Source organism: Chrysemys picta, chromosome 12 (assembly GCF_011386835.1).
Source record: "Chrysemys picta bellii isolate R12L10 chromosome 12, ASM1138683v2, whole genome shotgun sequence".
In the NCBI taxonomy this organism is placed as follows: Eukaryota; Metazoa; Chordata; order Testudines; family Emydidae; genus Chrysemys; species Chrysemys picta.
The window spans coordinates 5,746,090-5,762,232 of record NC_088802.1 but is presented as its reverse complement, the minus strand read 5'-3'; the positions used below and the strand labels follow the sequence as shown (position 1 = coordinate 5,762,232).

Sequence of the window (16,143 nt, the reverse complement as noted above, 5' to 3'; positions counted from 1 at the left end):
AGCTCTCTAGCCAACAAGCAGTACTGGGGAGCTCTCTCCCCACCACTAAAGTAATAGCCTGAAATTCCAACACAGTCCTCAATATACCACATAGGTCTTCTGTTCTGAAGATGAATCAGGAGCCAGCTGAGTTACGAAGCAAAGGTGTGATGGCTTTTTTTTTTTTTTTAAACTGCCATTATTTCAGAGCTGCAATGGAGGGTGGCAGTAGAGAGCCGTGGATGGGAGAGAAGGAGGGTGGCAGTTAGGGTGACCAGATGTCTCGATTTTATAGGGACAGTCCCGATATTTGGGGCTTTTTCTTATATAGGCTCCTATTACCCCCCACCCTCGTCCCGATTTTTCACACTTGCTGTCTGGTCACCCTAGTGGCAGTTGTAAAGTACAGCATGTGTTCAGTTTGGGCTGCTTTCTTGGCATTGTGGGGAAGGGGGTCTTGCTATTTGAATAGGTGTATATGGTGAGGTTATGCTTTTAATTCCACCTTGGCTGCTATTTTGGTCTTGCAGAGTCACTTCCTAGGTGAGGCCTTTACCTGCTCACTTTCTTTGGAGTGGAGTCACACCCTACTCTTTCTCTCTGAGACAGAGACCACTGTACAGTCCTTTTTAAGGGTACGTCTACATAGCAGCTGGGATAGTGCTTTCCAGTGTAGGTAGACGGACCTGTGCTAGCATGGCTGCTGTGGCATGGGCAGCAGTTTGGGCTAGCTGCCTGAGTACAAGCCTGCCTGACCTCCTGGCCATGTATGTGGGTGGCTAGCCAAAGCCGCTGCCCATGCTGATGCAGCCACACTGCTATTTTTAGCATGCTAGTTTGAGCAGAGCTAGTGCATGTCTTTCGACTTGCGCTGGAGAGCATGTTGCAGAAGCATCCTTAATTCTGGGATTTCATAACTTTTTAGTGCTTGACTTTACAACCTTAATATTTTTAACATAGTTATGTGTGTAATTTAGTAGAGTAAAAGCACAGACCAAACAGAATGGATAAAACTGATTATTTAAAAAGAAATTTAAATCAGATTTTCTAATTGCAATTAAAAACAGTTTTTAAAAAATCTTATTTAAAATTGAAATTGGCAACCTGTGTTAAGGCCATTTATTTATTATTCTCTATTAAAATTATTTACATTAAAAATAGTATTAAACAGTACATATTTTCTGCCAAACTTTAAACAAATTCAAACCACTGGACTGGTGGAAGTCACTGGCTAAGCATTTGAATCTAGACTTTGCTGAAGTACTAAACCAGCTTTTGTTAGCGGTAGCCTCTTCTGCAGGTGCACAGAGAAGAATTTTTTTATTTCGGTTTGGACTGAAGTAGTTGAATAATGACTAGTTCATTTAAATAAGCAACCGATTGGGAGTTGAAAAATCAGGAAAGCTTGTTTTCGTCTCCCAATCTTTGAATAAAAACTCATCATGAAAGGATGAAATCTATTTGTCGTAAATTGTTGAAAGATCTAGTGACCAGAAATATTCCCTTCAATTTACTAGCTGCAGGTATATCCTTTGTTTAATAAATTCATTTTAAATGTAAAATAAGTTTTGATAAACTTCTTTCTTATATATCCAACACATTTAAGATAATTTTATTGAATTAAAGCTATTTTTGTGCATTTTAATTGAATTTGAATTTCTATTGAAATTGAGTTTGACGCAAATCAGAAATAAAAAATCAATCTTCTAGTAAATAAGAAATGAATTCACATTTTCTAACATAATAATGGAAAAATTAAGAATCTGAATAAATGTAAATTAAGCTATGTAATTATTGAAATAAATGTGTGTAGATGCAATGTCCTCCTGGTAAGCAAACAGAAGCACCAAATTTAATCTAATTACACCTCTCTCCATGTCCCTTTTTCTCACTAATGTCACCTTCTTCTAGTCTGTCTCCTATACCTGGAATCTCCTCTCTGATCCTTTAGAGAGGACGCACTTTCCTTCTATTCCTCTTTCATATCCCTCCTCAAAACCCAATTTCCCCCACAAACTCACACAATGACCTTCTTGCCTATAAATGATTAACAAAATTAATCATGTTAAAAAAAAGTCAAGCACTCCCAATAACTCATTCTTGTGCAATCCTGCTTGCTCCACCTCGATTCCCTTGCTTACTATTTTCTTCCTTCCTCTTCTCCTTTGCCTGCATTATCCATTTGGGGCCCAATCTTGTACCAATGAAATCGATGGGTGTTTTACCAATTGCTTTCAAAGGGAGTATGATTGGATAGTATGTAAGCTCTAGGGAGCAGGGAAGTGTCTTATACTATGTTTGGATGCTTTGAGGATAATAAGTAAGGAGTGAGATTTTCAAAGGACAAATGGGAATTAGGCAATTAATTGCCATTTGTGCCTTTGAAAATCATTCCCAATCATTAATAGTCTAGCACTGACCTCCTCTCTGCCCTCTTCCTACAATCTCACTTCAGTTCCAAGAAGTTTTCTCCCAGGATGCTTTTTCAATGAAATTGATAGAAGTTCATATCTTAATTCCTTTTTTAAAAAAGTAGATATTTTTGTTACAACAGTGGTTTTCAACCTGTGGTCCACAGACCCCTGGGAGTCCACAGACTATGTCTAAGATTTCCAAAGGAGTCTGCAGCTCCATTTGCAATTTTGTAGGGGTCCACAAATGCAAAAAAGGTTGAAAATCACTGTTTTACAATAACCATTGAGGCCAAGATTTTGCAAAAATAGGAGTCTAAAAATAGGCTCTTAAACCCGCTTTTAGGCCCCTGTCTGCTTTTCAAAAGTACCCAACAAATCCCAATGACCTACGTCTGTTCTATGTTACAACTGACTTGTCTCTTGTCAGACAGTTGCTATATTCTAATGTTGGGCAGCACAGTATATGAAAGAGGCACCATCTATGCTTTATAAAGAAATAAGAAAGGAGGATTTTCAAAGGAGCCTGAGTTACATTCCTAAATCCTATTGAATTTCAGTGGTATTTGAGGCCTTCACCCTCGAAAGGAAGGTCTTGTAGAGTTTGTTGCAGCTCCAGTAGTAAGCCGGAAGCCTGCAGCCAAGATATACGCTGCATAGCTATTCCCGATGAGTGTCCGAACAGCGGAGTCCGCAGCATCCAGTGAGGCGTGCAAGGAGGTCCTTACCACCTTTTTGCCTCCTCTACCAGGGCCCCAAACTCTTCTCTGGACTCCGGAGGCACCAGCTCCTTGAATTTTAGCATGGAGTTCCAGGAGTTATAGTTATAGTGGCTCAGGAGTGCCTGCTGATTTGCAATTCTGAGCTGTAGCCCGCCTGCTGAATAGACCATGCACTCGAACAAATTGAGACGTTTGGCCTCTTTCAACTTGGGCGCCAGCGCTTGCTGGCCATGCCACTCCTTCTCGTTCACTGAGGCCACTAGCAGCGAACAGGGCTGTGGATGGGTGTACAAGTAATCTTAACCCTTGGAGGGGACAAAGTATTTACGCTACACCCCTTTAGCCGTTGGAGGAATGGATGCAGGTGTAGGGATATTACTTTTATCTTTTGCTTTATCATTATATTTACAATAAATGTGGCATCTTTGCCTTATCCCTCTTAATAAGATCCTGCTGGTTTTTATTCTATTGGTATAACACAGGCGTTTGCCAGATTGTTCTGGCTGTGGTCTGTATAGTGCGGATGAGTGGTAAAGCCACTCGAGACGGGGCCTCAGCCTACAAAATATCCACCACTGGGTCCTGCATCTCTACAACCTCCTCCGCTTGGAGGTTCATGATAGGGGCCCCCTATGCAGGATGTCCTGGTGGGCACAGAGGTCTATTGGAGGGGGACCTGAGACGTTTGCTCCCGCCACCGCCTCGTCTGGTGAGGATGAGGAGGAAGCCACAGGACCAAGAGGGTCGAGTGGGGCCTCCTGTTGGGCCGGGTCTCCCTGGTCAGGGTCTGCTACCTCGGAGACTGGACCCTGGGCTGGAGATGAGGAAGCATGGGGAGCTACAGTTTCCATGCCCCCAGGAGAAGGGTGGCTGATGGTGGCCTCTGGCACTCGAGGCTCTGAGAACTGAGCGGGAAGCCCCGGATGGGGCACTCTGGGCCTGGTGGTATGCCCACGGTGTCCAAAAGGGTCACTGGGTGGACCCCTGGACAGGACCGTGGCCCCCCTGCTGCCAGTGAGCAGCTCCACTGTTAGACTAGGCTGTGACATGGCCCGAGTGGCGTGATCTCACGTTGGACTCCAACAAACACGATGCAGACCGCGAAGGCCATGGTGGCGCCAAGCGAGTCTGTGCCGAGTCACCCCGATGTGACGGAGACGGGTACCGAGCAGCTGTGGGTCGGTGCCACGAATGCAGGAAGCATTGCCTCAAAGCTGGGGAACGTTGCCGGGACCTAGACTGGTGCCTAGATCTGGACCTCGACTGCGACGATGACCGTCTCCCAGAGCGGCACCGAGATCTGCTCCTGGTCGGTGACCGGTGTATGGAGGGGTGCCGGGAGTCGGATCGACGCCATGAGCCGGATCGGTGCTGCGAGTATGACCGGCACTGTGAGAGAGAGCGATGTCGGGACTGCGAGCAGCATCAAGAGCGGGAACAGATCCGGGAATGTGACCAGTGCCACAGTTCCCCCAGTGGAGTTGATGGTTGGATCAGGGATGGCTTGCCCCGGGATGGTTCCCCACAAACAGGAACTGGTGCCGCGGTCTGCTGCGGGGATGTCGACTCCGTCATTGCGATAAGATCCCTTGCAGCCGCAAATGTATCCGGAGTCTATGGCAACTGGGGCTCGACCACGCTATGAGGCGGGGAGCCCACATGCACCGGACTCAACGGCTCTCCCCTCACTGCCGGAGTCACCAGTGCCAACGTCAGCACTCGCACCCTTGGTCGCTCCACTACTGGACGCGGCTCTGAGGGCAGATCCTGAGCTGCCTGCCTTAATTGGTTCCAGAAACTTCCTGATTGTTCTGGAACAGCCCATTATCTTACTCAGAGAAAAGGGACCGGCTTAATCTGGGGCTAATGTATTTACCTTCTATCACTCTCCTGTAGCCAATGGGGTCTCCTGTGACTGTGGGGCCTATTTCCGATCCTCTGTCCGTTCACACATCTGGGCAGAGTTCTCCTGGCGGCGTCCGCTGGCTCCTTTGACGCCTTTGAGGAGGAGGAGCTGTCGGGGGTTTTCTGCTCGGTGTCCCCATCAGGTTCCCTTCGTTTGACCCTTTGACCTCACTTCTGTCCCTGTTGTTTAATTAGTTGTCCCCCGGAATCATTTGGCTTCCAGGTCCTGTGGATCCTCACCTTAGGCGGGGGGGGGGGGGGGGGGGAGAGGAGAGGGGGCTTCCGCCTGCTCACTTCCTGGATCCCAGTAGGATCACTCTCCTGTAGCCATCTGGCCTGACCATGTCACAGCAGTTTATTTTGGTTTGCATCAGACTTATTTCAGTTTAGCTTAAGAAAATTTTAAAGCTAAATTGAAATAAGCGTCCACACACTCTTTTGCCCTGGTTTAAGTAAGTCAGGATAAAATCATGCCTTAAGTTAAACGGCTGTAACTCTGCATGTAGACATGCCTGTAGCCTCTTTCGGTATGTGAAGACTGTAGAGTGTACCCATGCTGTACAAGCCTGCCTGCTAGCACCCACACTGCAGAGCCAAGCATGCACCATAGTAGTGTTCAGCGCTAGAGTTTATGGGGGTACATCTCAGGGTTCCTAGCACCTCTGCCTGGAGCCATTCTACGACCCACTGAAGGCCAGAAAGGACCTTTCAGAATGTTGTGAAATTCTTTCTTCAGTTTTACCATCAGCTCTATTTGTATCCAGTTTGAACTTCAACATTTAATAAGCTTAATCTTGTTAAATGTTGCAGTTCAAAATTGTGCACAAAAGAGATGGTCAGCTAAGCAACACAGACTGCTCAGCAGGGTAGAGCTTAGCCATGTGACATCGCTTTCCTCTACTTTGACTTGTCATTAACATAGCTGAAAATGATCAATTTTTCTCCAATGCTGGAAACCTTTTCAGATTTTCCACAATAACACCTTCTTTCTCTTCTCTAAAAATAATCAGCTGCCAAGTGTGCTCGAAAATTTCCAAAGGATTAAAAAGCCTCCTTAGATTATACTCCTCTATTCCTACCCCCAAGATACCCAGTCACTGGGGACAGTTCAAGGCTGATGCACTTTTGTATGGGGAGTTGGAATACAGATGCTTTCACAGTTCAGAGCAATTGCTCCTGTATTTCCCCTCTGTGGTCCAACAAGGGCACCCACTGTAGGATCCCGGCTCCTCAGCAGACACCTCTCTTAGGCAGAGACTAGCGTCTTCCCTGGTGGGGTTTTCCAGGCTGTAAATCCCACCTCGCTCCACGAGAGGTTTAATACAATGGACTCCAAAGATACTTAAACGCAAATCAGTAAGATTGTTTTCAAGGATACTGCAGGAAATTCCCCTATCTGTCACAGATGCTATAACTATTTTTTATAACTAAGGGACACAATCTGACCCATGCTCCTGCAGACCACAGCCAAAAGATTTTCTCTGTGAAGGTGATACAGTAAGTGAAGGGAGGAGCCATGATATCAGATCTGTAAAATGTCACCATCCCCCTTTCATATTCCAGACAAACTCTGATCTTTATGGCTGTCTTGCTCTGGGATGTGGGTACCAGTATCTCAGTCGGCATTACAGCTGGATCCCCCATCGTGGCTGGTATTGTGTCCTCTGGGGCCGGGATCGCAGCCGCCAGGGCCCAATAGGATGGCTGAGCCTTGTTCTCCTTCATCCACACACTCCAGAGTCCATGGTGAGACTGAAAGGCCAATGTTCCCTTCTTTTGCACAGACTCTGTGGCGATCCTCACAGCCCAGTCTTCCCCCAGCCCCACCTCTGTCTCCCAGCAATGCTAGCCTGAGTCGAATCCCTCAGAGCCCAGCACAGCTAAAAGAGTCTCAAATCTCTTGGGACTGTCGGGCACAGCCTGAGTGGAGATTTTCTTGCACTTCTCCCATCCTCAGATACCGCTATTGTAGGATGAGCTGTTTCTGGATCCAGAGTCACATCCGCTGGGTGGGGAGAGAGAGAGAGAGAGAGCGAGAAGTCAGTGCTCATTGCTGAGGGGGAGTCAGAACATCATAGCAAATGGAAAATCGTATCTGTTAAGGCTGTAAGTCTCTAAGGGTATGTCTACACTACGGGATTAATCCGAATTTAGATAATTCGGATTTGAGAAACAGGTTGTATAAAGTCGAAATGAGTGCGGCCACACTAGCACATTAATTCGGTGGTGTGCGTCCAAGTACCGGGGCTAGCGTCGATTTCTGCACCGTTGCACTGTGGGTAGCAATTCTATAGCTATCCCATAGTTCCCGCAGTCTCCCGCGCCCATTGGGATTGTGGGTTAAGATCCCAGTGCCTGATGGGACAAAAAACATCGTCGCAGGTGGTTCTGGGTACAGCCTCACCTCCTCCCTCCCTCCCTCCCTCCCTGCATGAAAGCAACGGACGGCAGACAACCATTTTCGCGCCTTTTTTCCTGGGTGGGTGAACACTGCAGACTCCATACCACGGCAAGCATGGAGCCCGCTGAGGTCAAGACAGCACTCATGAATATTGTAAACACCTCGCGCGTTCTCGTGGAGTTTATGCTCAGCCAAGACCAGAAAAACGAGGAGAGGAGGCAGCGGCGGCGGCAGCGCAGCGACAAGCATGATGAGGACATGGACACGGACACAGAATTCTGTGAAACCACGGGCCCCGGTGCTTTGGAGATCATGTTGTTAATGGGGCAGATTCTATCCATGGAACGCCGATTCTGGGCAAGGGAAACAAGCACAGACTGGTGGGACCGCATAGTGTTGCAGGTCTGGGACGATTCCCAGTGGCTGCGGAACTTTCGCATGCGTAAGGGCACTTTCATGGAACTTTGTGACTTGCTGTCCCCTGCCCTGAAACGCCAGAATACCAAGATGAGAGCAGCCCTCACAGTTGAGAAGCGCGTGGCGATAGCCCTGTGGAAGCTTGCAACGCCAGACAGCTACCGGTCAGTCGGGAATCAATTTGGAGTGGGCAAATCTACTGTGGGGGCTGCTGTGATGCAAGTAGCCAAAGCAATCACTCAGGTGCTGCTACGAAAGTTAGTGACTCTGGGAAATGTGCAGGCTATAGTGGATGGTTTTGCTGCAATGGGATTCCCTAACTGTGGTGGGGCAATAGACGGAACCCATATCCCTATCTTGGCACCGGAGCACCAAGCCACCGAGTACATAAACCGCAAGGGGTACTTTTCCATGGTGCTGCAAGCACTTGTGGATCACAAGGGACGTTTCACCAACATCAACGCGGGCTGGGCGGGAAGGGTTCATGACGCTCGCGTCTTCAGGAACACTACTCTGTTTAAAGGGCTGCAGCAAGGGACTTACTTTCCGGACCAGAAAATAACCGTTGGGGATGTTGAAATGCCCATAGTTATTCTTGGGGACCCAGCCTACCCCTTAATGCCATGGCTCATGAAGCCATACACAGGCAGCCTGGACAGGAGTCAGGAGCTGTTTAACTACAGGCTAAGCAAGTGCAGAATGGTGGTAGAAGGTGCATTTGGCCGTTTAAAAGGCCGCTGGAGATCATTATTGACTCGCTCTGACCTCAGCCAAAGAAATCTCCCCATTGTTATTTCTGCTTGCTGTGTGCTCCACAATCTCTGTGAAAGTAAGGGGGAGACCTTTATGGCGGGGTGGGAGGCTGAGGCAAATCGCCTGGCTGCTGATTACGCGCAGCCAGACACCAGGGCGATTAGAAGATCACACCAGGAAGCGGTGTGCATCAGAGAAGCTTTAAAAACCAGTTTCATGACTGGCCAGGCTACAGTGTGAAATATCTGTTTGTTTCTCCTTCATGAAAACCCACCCCCTTTATTGACTGATTTTCTGTAAGGAACCCACCCTGCCCCTTCCCCCAGCTTTCTTTCAAACCAAATAAAGTCACTATCATTTAAAAATCATTTATTCTTTATTAATAGATTAGAAAAAGAGGGAGGGAACCCGGGTGGTATTTGGGAGGAGGATTGCTGGGAAGGAAAAAGCCACAAAGAAAAAGTTAAAAAAATGACAGCCTTTTGCTTGGGCTGTCTACTGGGGTGGAATGGGAAGGTGTACGGAGCCTCCCCCCCGCATTCTTACACGTCTGGGTGAGGAGGATACGGAACATGGGGAGGGTGGAACAGGGGCTGAAGCGGCAGTCTGTTTTCCAGCAGCCGTTCCTGAACCTCCACCAGACGCCGGAGCAGCCCCAGCGTTGCATCCTTCATCCTCTGGTCTTCCTGCCGCCATCTCTCATCTCGATCGTCTCTCCTCTCCTCACGTTGGTCCCTCCTGTCCTCACGTTCACTGACTTCTTTCCTATACTTTGAAACTGTTTCCTTCCACTCATTCAGATGAGCTCTGTCACTCCTGCTGGATTGCATAATTTCCGAAAACATCTCGTCTCGCGTCTTCTTCTTACGACGCCTTATCTGTGATAACCTTCGGGATGGAGGAGGGAGGCTTGAGGAATTTGCAGCTGCTGTAGGGAGGGGAAAAAAGAGAATTGTTTTAAAAGCTACATTTTGCAGAACAATGCTTATACTCTTTCACGGTGACCAACACTGTTCACATTACATAGCACATGTGATTTCTGTGCAAGGTTGCATTTTGCCTCTTAATGCTGAGTGCCTGTGGCTTTGCTGCTAGAGATCACAGGTCTGGGCAACAGAGTTCGGCTTGCATGCGGCCATGGTAAGCTTCTGCGCCGTCCTTTCCCACATACCAAGCATAGCTTGTAGAGTGCTGCAGAAGCCTGGCCAATCTCAGCCAGTTGGGGGGGGGGGCAGTGTGGTGGGGCTTGTCTGGGCCCCTTCAGGCAAGTAGAGTGCTGCGGTTTTTCTGTTAACATTCAGCAGCACCAGAAAACAAACTAACCCCCCCCCCTCGCCATGAATTCTCTGGGATGATCGCTGTACCCCTCCCCCCCACCGCGTGGCTGGTATCAGGGAAGATCCCTGCAGGCACCAAACTAACCCCCCCCCCCGCCGCCGCCCCCCCCCCTCTTGCCATGAATTCTCTGGGATGATCACGGTACCCCTCCCCCCACCGCGTGGCTGGTATCAGGGAAGATCCCTGCTAGCCAAACGCGAAAAACTCAGGGCCAATTTCCCATCTGCGCTTGGCTAACTGCAGGGAAGGATTTATTTTCCGCCACAGGCAAACAGCCCAGTAGGAACGGCCACCTCTGTCCCCTTAATTAAGTTCCCGTATTTCAACCAGGTTACCAGGAGTGATATCACTCTCCTGAGGATTACACAACAAGATAAAGAACGGATGTTGCTTGAATGCCAGCAAACACCGGGACCATACGCTGCCAGGCTTTGTCAGGCAATGATACCAGATTACTTGCTGCAAGCATGGCGTGGTCAAGTGTCCTACCATGGAGGAGGGAATAAAGATGCACTGCCCAGAAACCTTCTGGCAAGGCTTTCGGAGTACCTCCAGGAGAGCTTCATTGAGATGTCCCTGGAGGATTTCCGCTCCATCCCCAGACACGTTAACAGACTTTTCCAGTAGCTACAGACTTTTCCAGTAGCTGAACTGACCGCGAATGCAAAGTCAGGCAAAGTAATCATTAAAAACCGTTTGCTTTTAAAACAAGTTTTATATTTTAAAAGGTAAACTCACCTGAGGTCCCTTCCATGGGGTCAGAGTCTTGGGTACTGGCTTGGGAGGCTTGGGAGGGTACTTCAGTCGGGGTGATAAAAAGATCCTGGCTGTTGGGGAGAAGGGAGTGCTGTGTGCTCTCTGCAAGCTCATCCTCCTCCTCCTCCTTCTCCTCTACCCCATCGGCAGAATCCTCAGGCGTCGAGACTATCCCCGACCCAGAATCCACGAACAAAGGTGGGGTAGTGGTGGCAGCCCCCCCTAGAATTGCATGCAGCTCGGCGTAGTAGCGGCATGTCCGCGGCTCTGACCCGGAGCGACCGTTTGCCTCCTTTGTTTTTTGATAGGCTTGTCTGAGCTCCTTGACCTTCACGCGGCACTGCTCAGAGTCCCTATTGTGGCCTCTCTCCATCATGCCCTTGGAAATTTTTTCAAAAGTTTTTGCATTTCGTCTTTTAGAACGAAGTTCTGCAAGCACTGAATCCTCTCCCCATACAGCGATCAGATCCAGTACCTCCCTCACGGTCCATGCTGGTGCTCTTTTTCGATTATCAGCCTGCATGGTTACCTGTGCTGATGAGGTATCTGTGGTCACCTGTGCTCTCCACGCTGGGCAAACAGGAAATGAAATTCAAATGTTCGCGGGGCTTTTCCTGTCTACCTGGCCAGTGCATCCGAGTTCAGATTGCTGTCCAGAGCGGTCACAATGATGCACTGCGGGATAGCTCCCGGAGGCCAATACCATCGAATTGCGGCCACACTAACCCTAATTCGAATTGCTAAAATCGATTTTGGCGCTACTCCGCTCGTTGGAGTGGAGTACAGAAATCGATTTAAAGGGCCCTTTACATCGAATTAAATAGCGTCGTTGTGTGGACGGTTACAGGGTTAATTCGAATTAAAGCTGATAAATCCGAATTAAAGTCGTAGTGTAGACCAGACCTAAATCAGAAGACTGTGCAAGTGCTGCAATAACTTCATCTGCATATCTGTATATGTATCACCTCCTTTAAATGAATGCTTTAGGCAAATCCATCAATTCCCTACACTACCTCCCTCTCAAATATGGTCCCCCAAAGGGACTGGGGCGTCCGGCTCTCGGCCGTGTTCCCCCTTTCCTCACCCCGAAAGGGACTGGGGTGTTCGGCTTTTGGCCGTGTTCCCCCTTTCCTCACCCCCTAAGTGACTGGGGCGTCCGGCTTTCGGCCGTGTTCCCCCTTTCCTCACCCCCTAAGGGACTGGGGCGTCCGGCTCTCGGCCGTGTTCCCCCTTTCCTCACCCCCAAAGGGACTGGGGCGTCCGGCTCTCGGCCATGTTCCCCCTTTCCTCACCCGAAAACGGACTTGGGCGTCCGACTCTCACCCATGTTCCCCCTTTCCTCACCCCCTAAGGGACTGGGGTGTCCGTCTCTCGGCCGTGTTCCCCCTTTCCTCACCCCAAAAGGCACTGGGGCATTCGTCTCTCGGCCGTGTTCCCCCTTTCCTCACCCCAAAAGGCACTGGGGTGTCCGGCTCTCGGCCGTGTTCCCCCTTTTCCCTCCCCCTAAGGGACTGGGGTGTCCGGCTCTCGGCCGTGTTCCCCCTTTTCCCTCCCCCTAAGGGACTGGGGTGTCCGGCTCTCGGCCGTGTTCCCCCTTTTCCCTCCCCCTAAGGGACTGGGGTGTCCGGCTCTCGGCCGTGTTCCCCCTTTTCCCTCCCCCTAAGGGACTGGGGTGTCCGGCTCTCGGCCGTGTTCCCCCTTTTCCCTCCCCCTAAGGGACTGGGGTGTCCGGCTCTCGGCTGTGTTCCCCGTTTCCCCTCCCCCGAAGAGACTCGGTCATCCAGCTCTTGGCTGTGTTCCCCCTTTCCTCACCCCAAAAGGGACTGGGGCGTCCGGCTCTTGGCCGTGTTCCCCCTTTCGTCACCCCCAAGGGGACTGGGGCGTCCGGCTGTCAGCCATGTTCCCCCTTTCTTCACCCCCTAAGGAACTGGGGTTTCCGGCAGTTGGCCGTGTTCCCCCTTTCCTCACCCAAAAATGGACTGGGGTGTCTGGCTCTCGGCCGTGTTCCCCCTTTCCTCACCCCAAAAGGGACTGCGGTGTCCGGCTCTCGGCCGTGTTCCCCCTTTCCTCACCCCAAAAGGGACTGGGGTGTCCGGCTCTTGGCCGTGTTCCCCCTTTCCTCACCCACTAAGGGACTGGGGTGTCCGGCTCTTGGCCGTGTTCCCCCTTTCCTCACCCAAAAATGGACTGGGGTGTCCGACTCTTGGCCATGTTCCCCCTTTCCTCACCCCCTAAGGGACTGGGGTGTCCGGCACCCGGCTGTGTTCCCCCTTTCCTCACCCCTAAGGGGACTGGGGTGTCCGGCTCTCAGCCGTGTTCCCCCTTTCTTCACCCCCTAAGGGACTGGGGTGTCCGGCTCCCGGCTGTGTTCCCCCTTTCCTCACCCCCAAGGGGACTGGGGCGTCCGGCTCTCAGCCGTGTTCCCACTTTCCTCACCCCCTAAGGTACTGGGGCGTCCAGCTGTCGGCCGTGTTCCTCCATTCCGCACCACACAAGGGACTGGGGCATCCGGCTCTTGGCCGTGTTCCCCCATTCTGCACCACACAAGGGACTGGGGCGTCTGGCTCTTGGCCGTGTTGCCCCTTTCCTCACCTGAAAATGGACTGGGGCGTCCGGCTCTTGGCCATGTTCCCCCATTCTGCACCAGGCAAGGGACTGGGGTGTCGGGCTCTTGGCCGTGTTCCCCCTTTCCTCACCCACTAAGGGACTGGGGTATCCGGCTCAGTAAGATTTTTTTCAAGGATACTGCAGGAAATTCTGTCACAGATGCTATAACTATTTTATAACTAAGGGACACAATCTGACCCATGCTCCTGCAGACCACAGCCAAAAGAAAGGGAAGATTTTCTCTGTGAAGGTGATACAGTAAGTGACGGGAGGAGCCATGATATCAGATCTGTAAAATGTTACCAACCCCCTTTCATAATCGAGACGGTCGGGGGCCGGGCCGGTGGAGCGGTGCCGGGCCGGGGGTTCGGGGGCCGGGCCGGCGGAGCGGTGCCGGGCCGGGGGTTCGGGGGCCGGGCCGGCGGAGCGGTGCCGGGCCGGGGGCCCGGGGGCCGGCGGAGCGGTGCCGGGCCGGGGGCCCGGGGGCCGGCGGAGCGGTGCCGGGCCGGGGGCCCGGGGGCCGGCGGTGCCGGGCCGGGGGCTCGGGGGCCGGCGGAGCGGTGCCGGGCCGGGGGCCCGGGGGCCGGCGGTGCCGGGCCGGGGGCTCTGGGGTCGGCGGTGCGGTGCCGGGCCGGGGGCTCAGGGGCCGGCGGAGCGGTGCCGGGCCGGGGGCCCGGGGGCCGGCGGTGCCGGGCCGGGGGCTCGGGGGCCGGCGGAGCGGTGCCGGGCCGGGGGCCCGGGGGCCGGCGGTGCCGGGCCGGGGGCTCTGGGGTCGGCGGTGCGCTGCCGGGCCGGGGGCTCCGGGGCCGGGGACCGGCGGTGCGGTGCCGGGGGCCGGCAGTGCTGGGCGGGCCGGGCGTGCTCGGCCGGGCCCGGGCCCGGCACCCCAGGGCCCGAGCCGACCCAGGCTGGAGACGCCGGGGGGGCCAGACTGGGCCGCGCCTCCTCCCCCCACACCCCCCTTACCTGCTTCAGGCTTCCCGCGAATCAAATGTTCGCGGGAAGCAGGGGAGGGGGCGGAGACTTTGGGGAAGGGGCGGAGGTGGGGCGTGGGCGGGGCTGGGGCGGGGCCGGGGCCCCGTGGAGTGTCCTCCTTTTGGAGGCACAAAATATGGTAACCCTAGGCTGGGACTGTGTCCTCTGGGGCCGGGATCGCAGCCGCCAGGGCCCAATAGGATGGCTGAGCCTTGTTCTCCTTCATCCACACACTCCAGAGTCCATGGTGAGACTGAAAGGCCAATGTTCCCTTCCTTTGCACAGACTCTGTGGCGATCCTCACAGCCCAGTCTTCCCCCAGCCCCACCTCTGTCTCCCAGCAATGCTAGCCTGAGTCGAATCCCTCCGAGTCCAGCACAGCTAAAAGATTATCAGATCTCTTGGGACTATCGGGCACAGACTGAATGGAGACTTTTCTTGTACTTCTCCCATCCGCAGTCCTATGAGGATAACAATAAAAACACACCACGTCCACGGGTCCTGGTATCCGATGATCATCGAGATGATGTTGGGTGTCTGGAACATAATGGTTACAAATTTAGTCTTATGCAAATAATTTAATCTGCGAAACATGCACCCATTTTAGTTTGCCATCTTTATTTATGCGGTAAATGAGCGGGCTGAGGCGATCAACTATGGAGTATGGACCCGTCCATCTCGACTCCAATGTGTGATCCCTTTTGCCAAGTTTTAAGTACATTACCTGGTCCCCTGTCTCCCGGAGTCGGGGGTCTCCAGCCTCCAGTCGGGAGGGGGGCCGCCTGGCTGCAGCCTGGGCAGGACGGGCAAGGGGCGCGGCTGCTCCCAGCTAGCAGCTCCGCCGCCTTTGCAGGCCCCCCTGCGTCGCGCCAGCTCCTCCATGGGTTGGGCTCGCTGCTGCCGCAAGCAGGACGCTCTGGCTCTCCAGTGCCCTGCCGAGCTGCTGCAGCGGCCCCAAGCCCGGCAAAGCCAGTGAGAGGACTTGGGGCAGGAGCCGCTGGGGTGGGGAGGGCTCACGGGGGGGTTGTGCACCCTCCAGGTGAGTTCAGGGGGCAGGGAGGGGGGAACCTGGTCTGGGGAGCAGCCCCTGGGCACAGCTGGCCCCTGGGCAGGCTGGCCCCTGGGGCCTCTAAAGGCTCATTGGGATTTGCCCCTCAATGAACCGATGTTATTGGGGGGGCGCAAGATGGAAGTTTCGCATAGGGCGCAAAATATCCTTGCACTGGCCCTGGTTCCTTATGTTGCTCACAGAACAGCTTCAAGGGTTTCTTGTGTTTCTCACACAGTTTCTCTCCCTCTCACCCTTTCACAGCCAGAGCCCTGACTTGTTTGGCTATTTCTTCCAGCTGGGGGTTAGGCCGGATTTTTCCCTTCTGAAACCTTTTCCTGCACTGAGGACAGGGGAAGTTTCTCTTCAATCCCTCCCAATGCTGGGTGATGCAGGATCGGCAGAAATTATGCCCACAGTCCAGAGGCACTGGATCTTTAAAAATATCCTGGCAGACTGAGCAATTCACTGTGTCTCGCGCCGGGCCAGGACGGCGGTGCGGTGCCGGGCCGGGGGCGACGGCGGTGCGGTGCCGGGCCGGGGGCTCCGGGGGCCGGGCCAGGCCGGCGGTGCGGTGCCGGGCCGGGGGCTCCGGGGGCCGGGACGGGACGGCGGTGCGGTGCCGGGCCGGGAGCTCCGGGGGCCGGGCCGGTGGTGCGGTGCTGGGCCGGGGGCTCCGGGGCCGGGCCGGCGGTGCGGTGCCGGGCCGGGGGCTCTGGGGCCGGGCCGGCGGTGCCGGGGCGGTCCGGCCGGCGGTGCAGTGCTGGGCCGGGGGCTCCGGGGCCGGGCCGGTGGTGCGGTGCCGGGCCGGGGGCTCCGGGGGCCGGGCCG

The 16,143-nt window shown here is 53.3% G+C and overlaps 2 protein-coding genes across 2 annotated transcripts in view; both read right to left on the bottom strand.

The window, feature by feature from the left end:
* Positions 1-16,143, bottom strand: part of LOC101940086 (C-type lectin domain family 2 member B-like) — a 103,336-nt gene that overhangs the window by 50,233 nt on the left and 36,960 nt on the right. The window lies entirely within an intron of this gene.
* LOC135974914 (myb/SANT-like DNA-binding domain-containing protein 2) lies at positions 8,993-11,556 on the bottom strand. The gene is made up of 2 exons (XM_065564184.1): positions 10,665-11,556; positions 8,993-9,516 (listed from the first exon to the last, which is right to left on the bottom strand). Exons 1-2 carry the CDS (start codon positions 11,203-11,205, stop codon positions 9,131-9,133), a joined length of 927 nt encoding a protein of 308 aa, XP_065420256.1. The 5' UTR covers positions 11,206-11,556; the 3' UTR covers positions 8,993-9,130.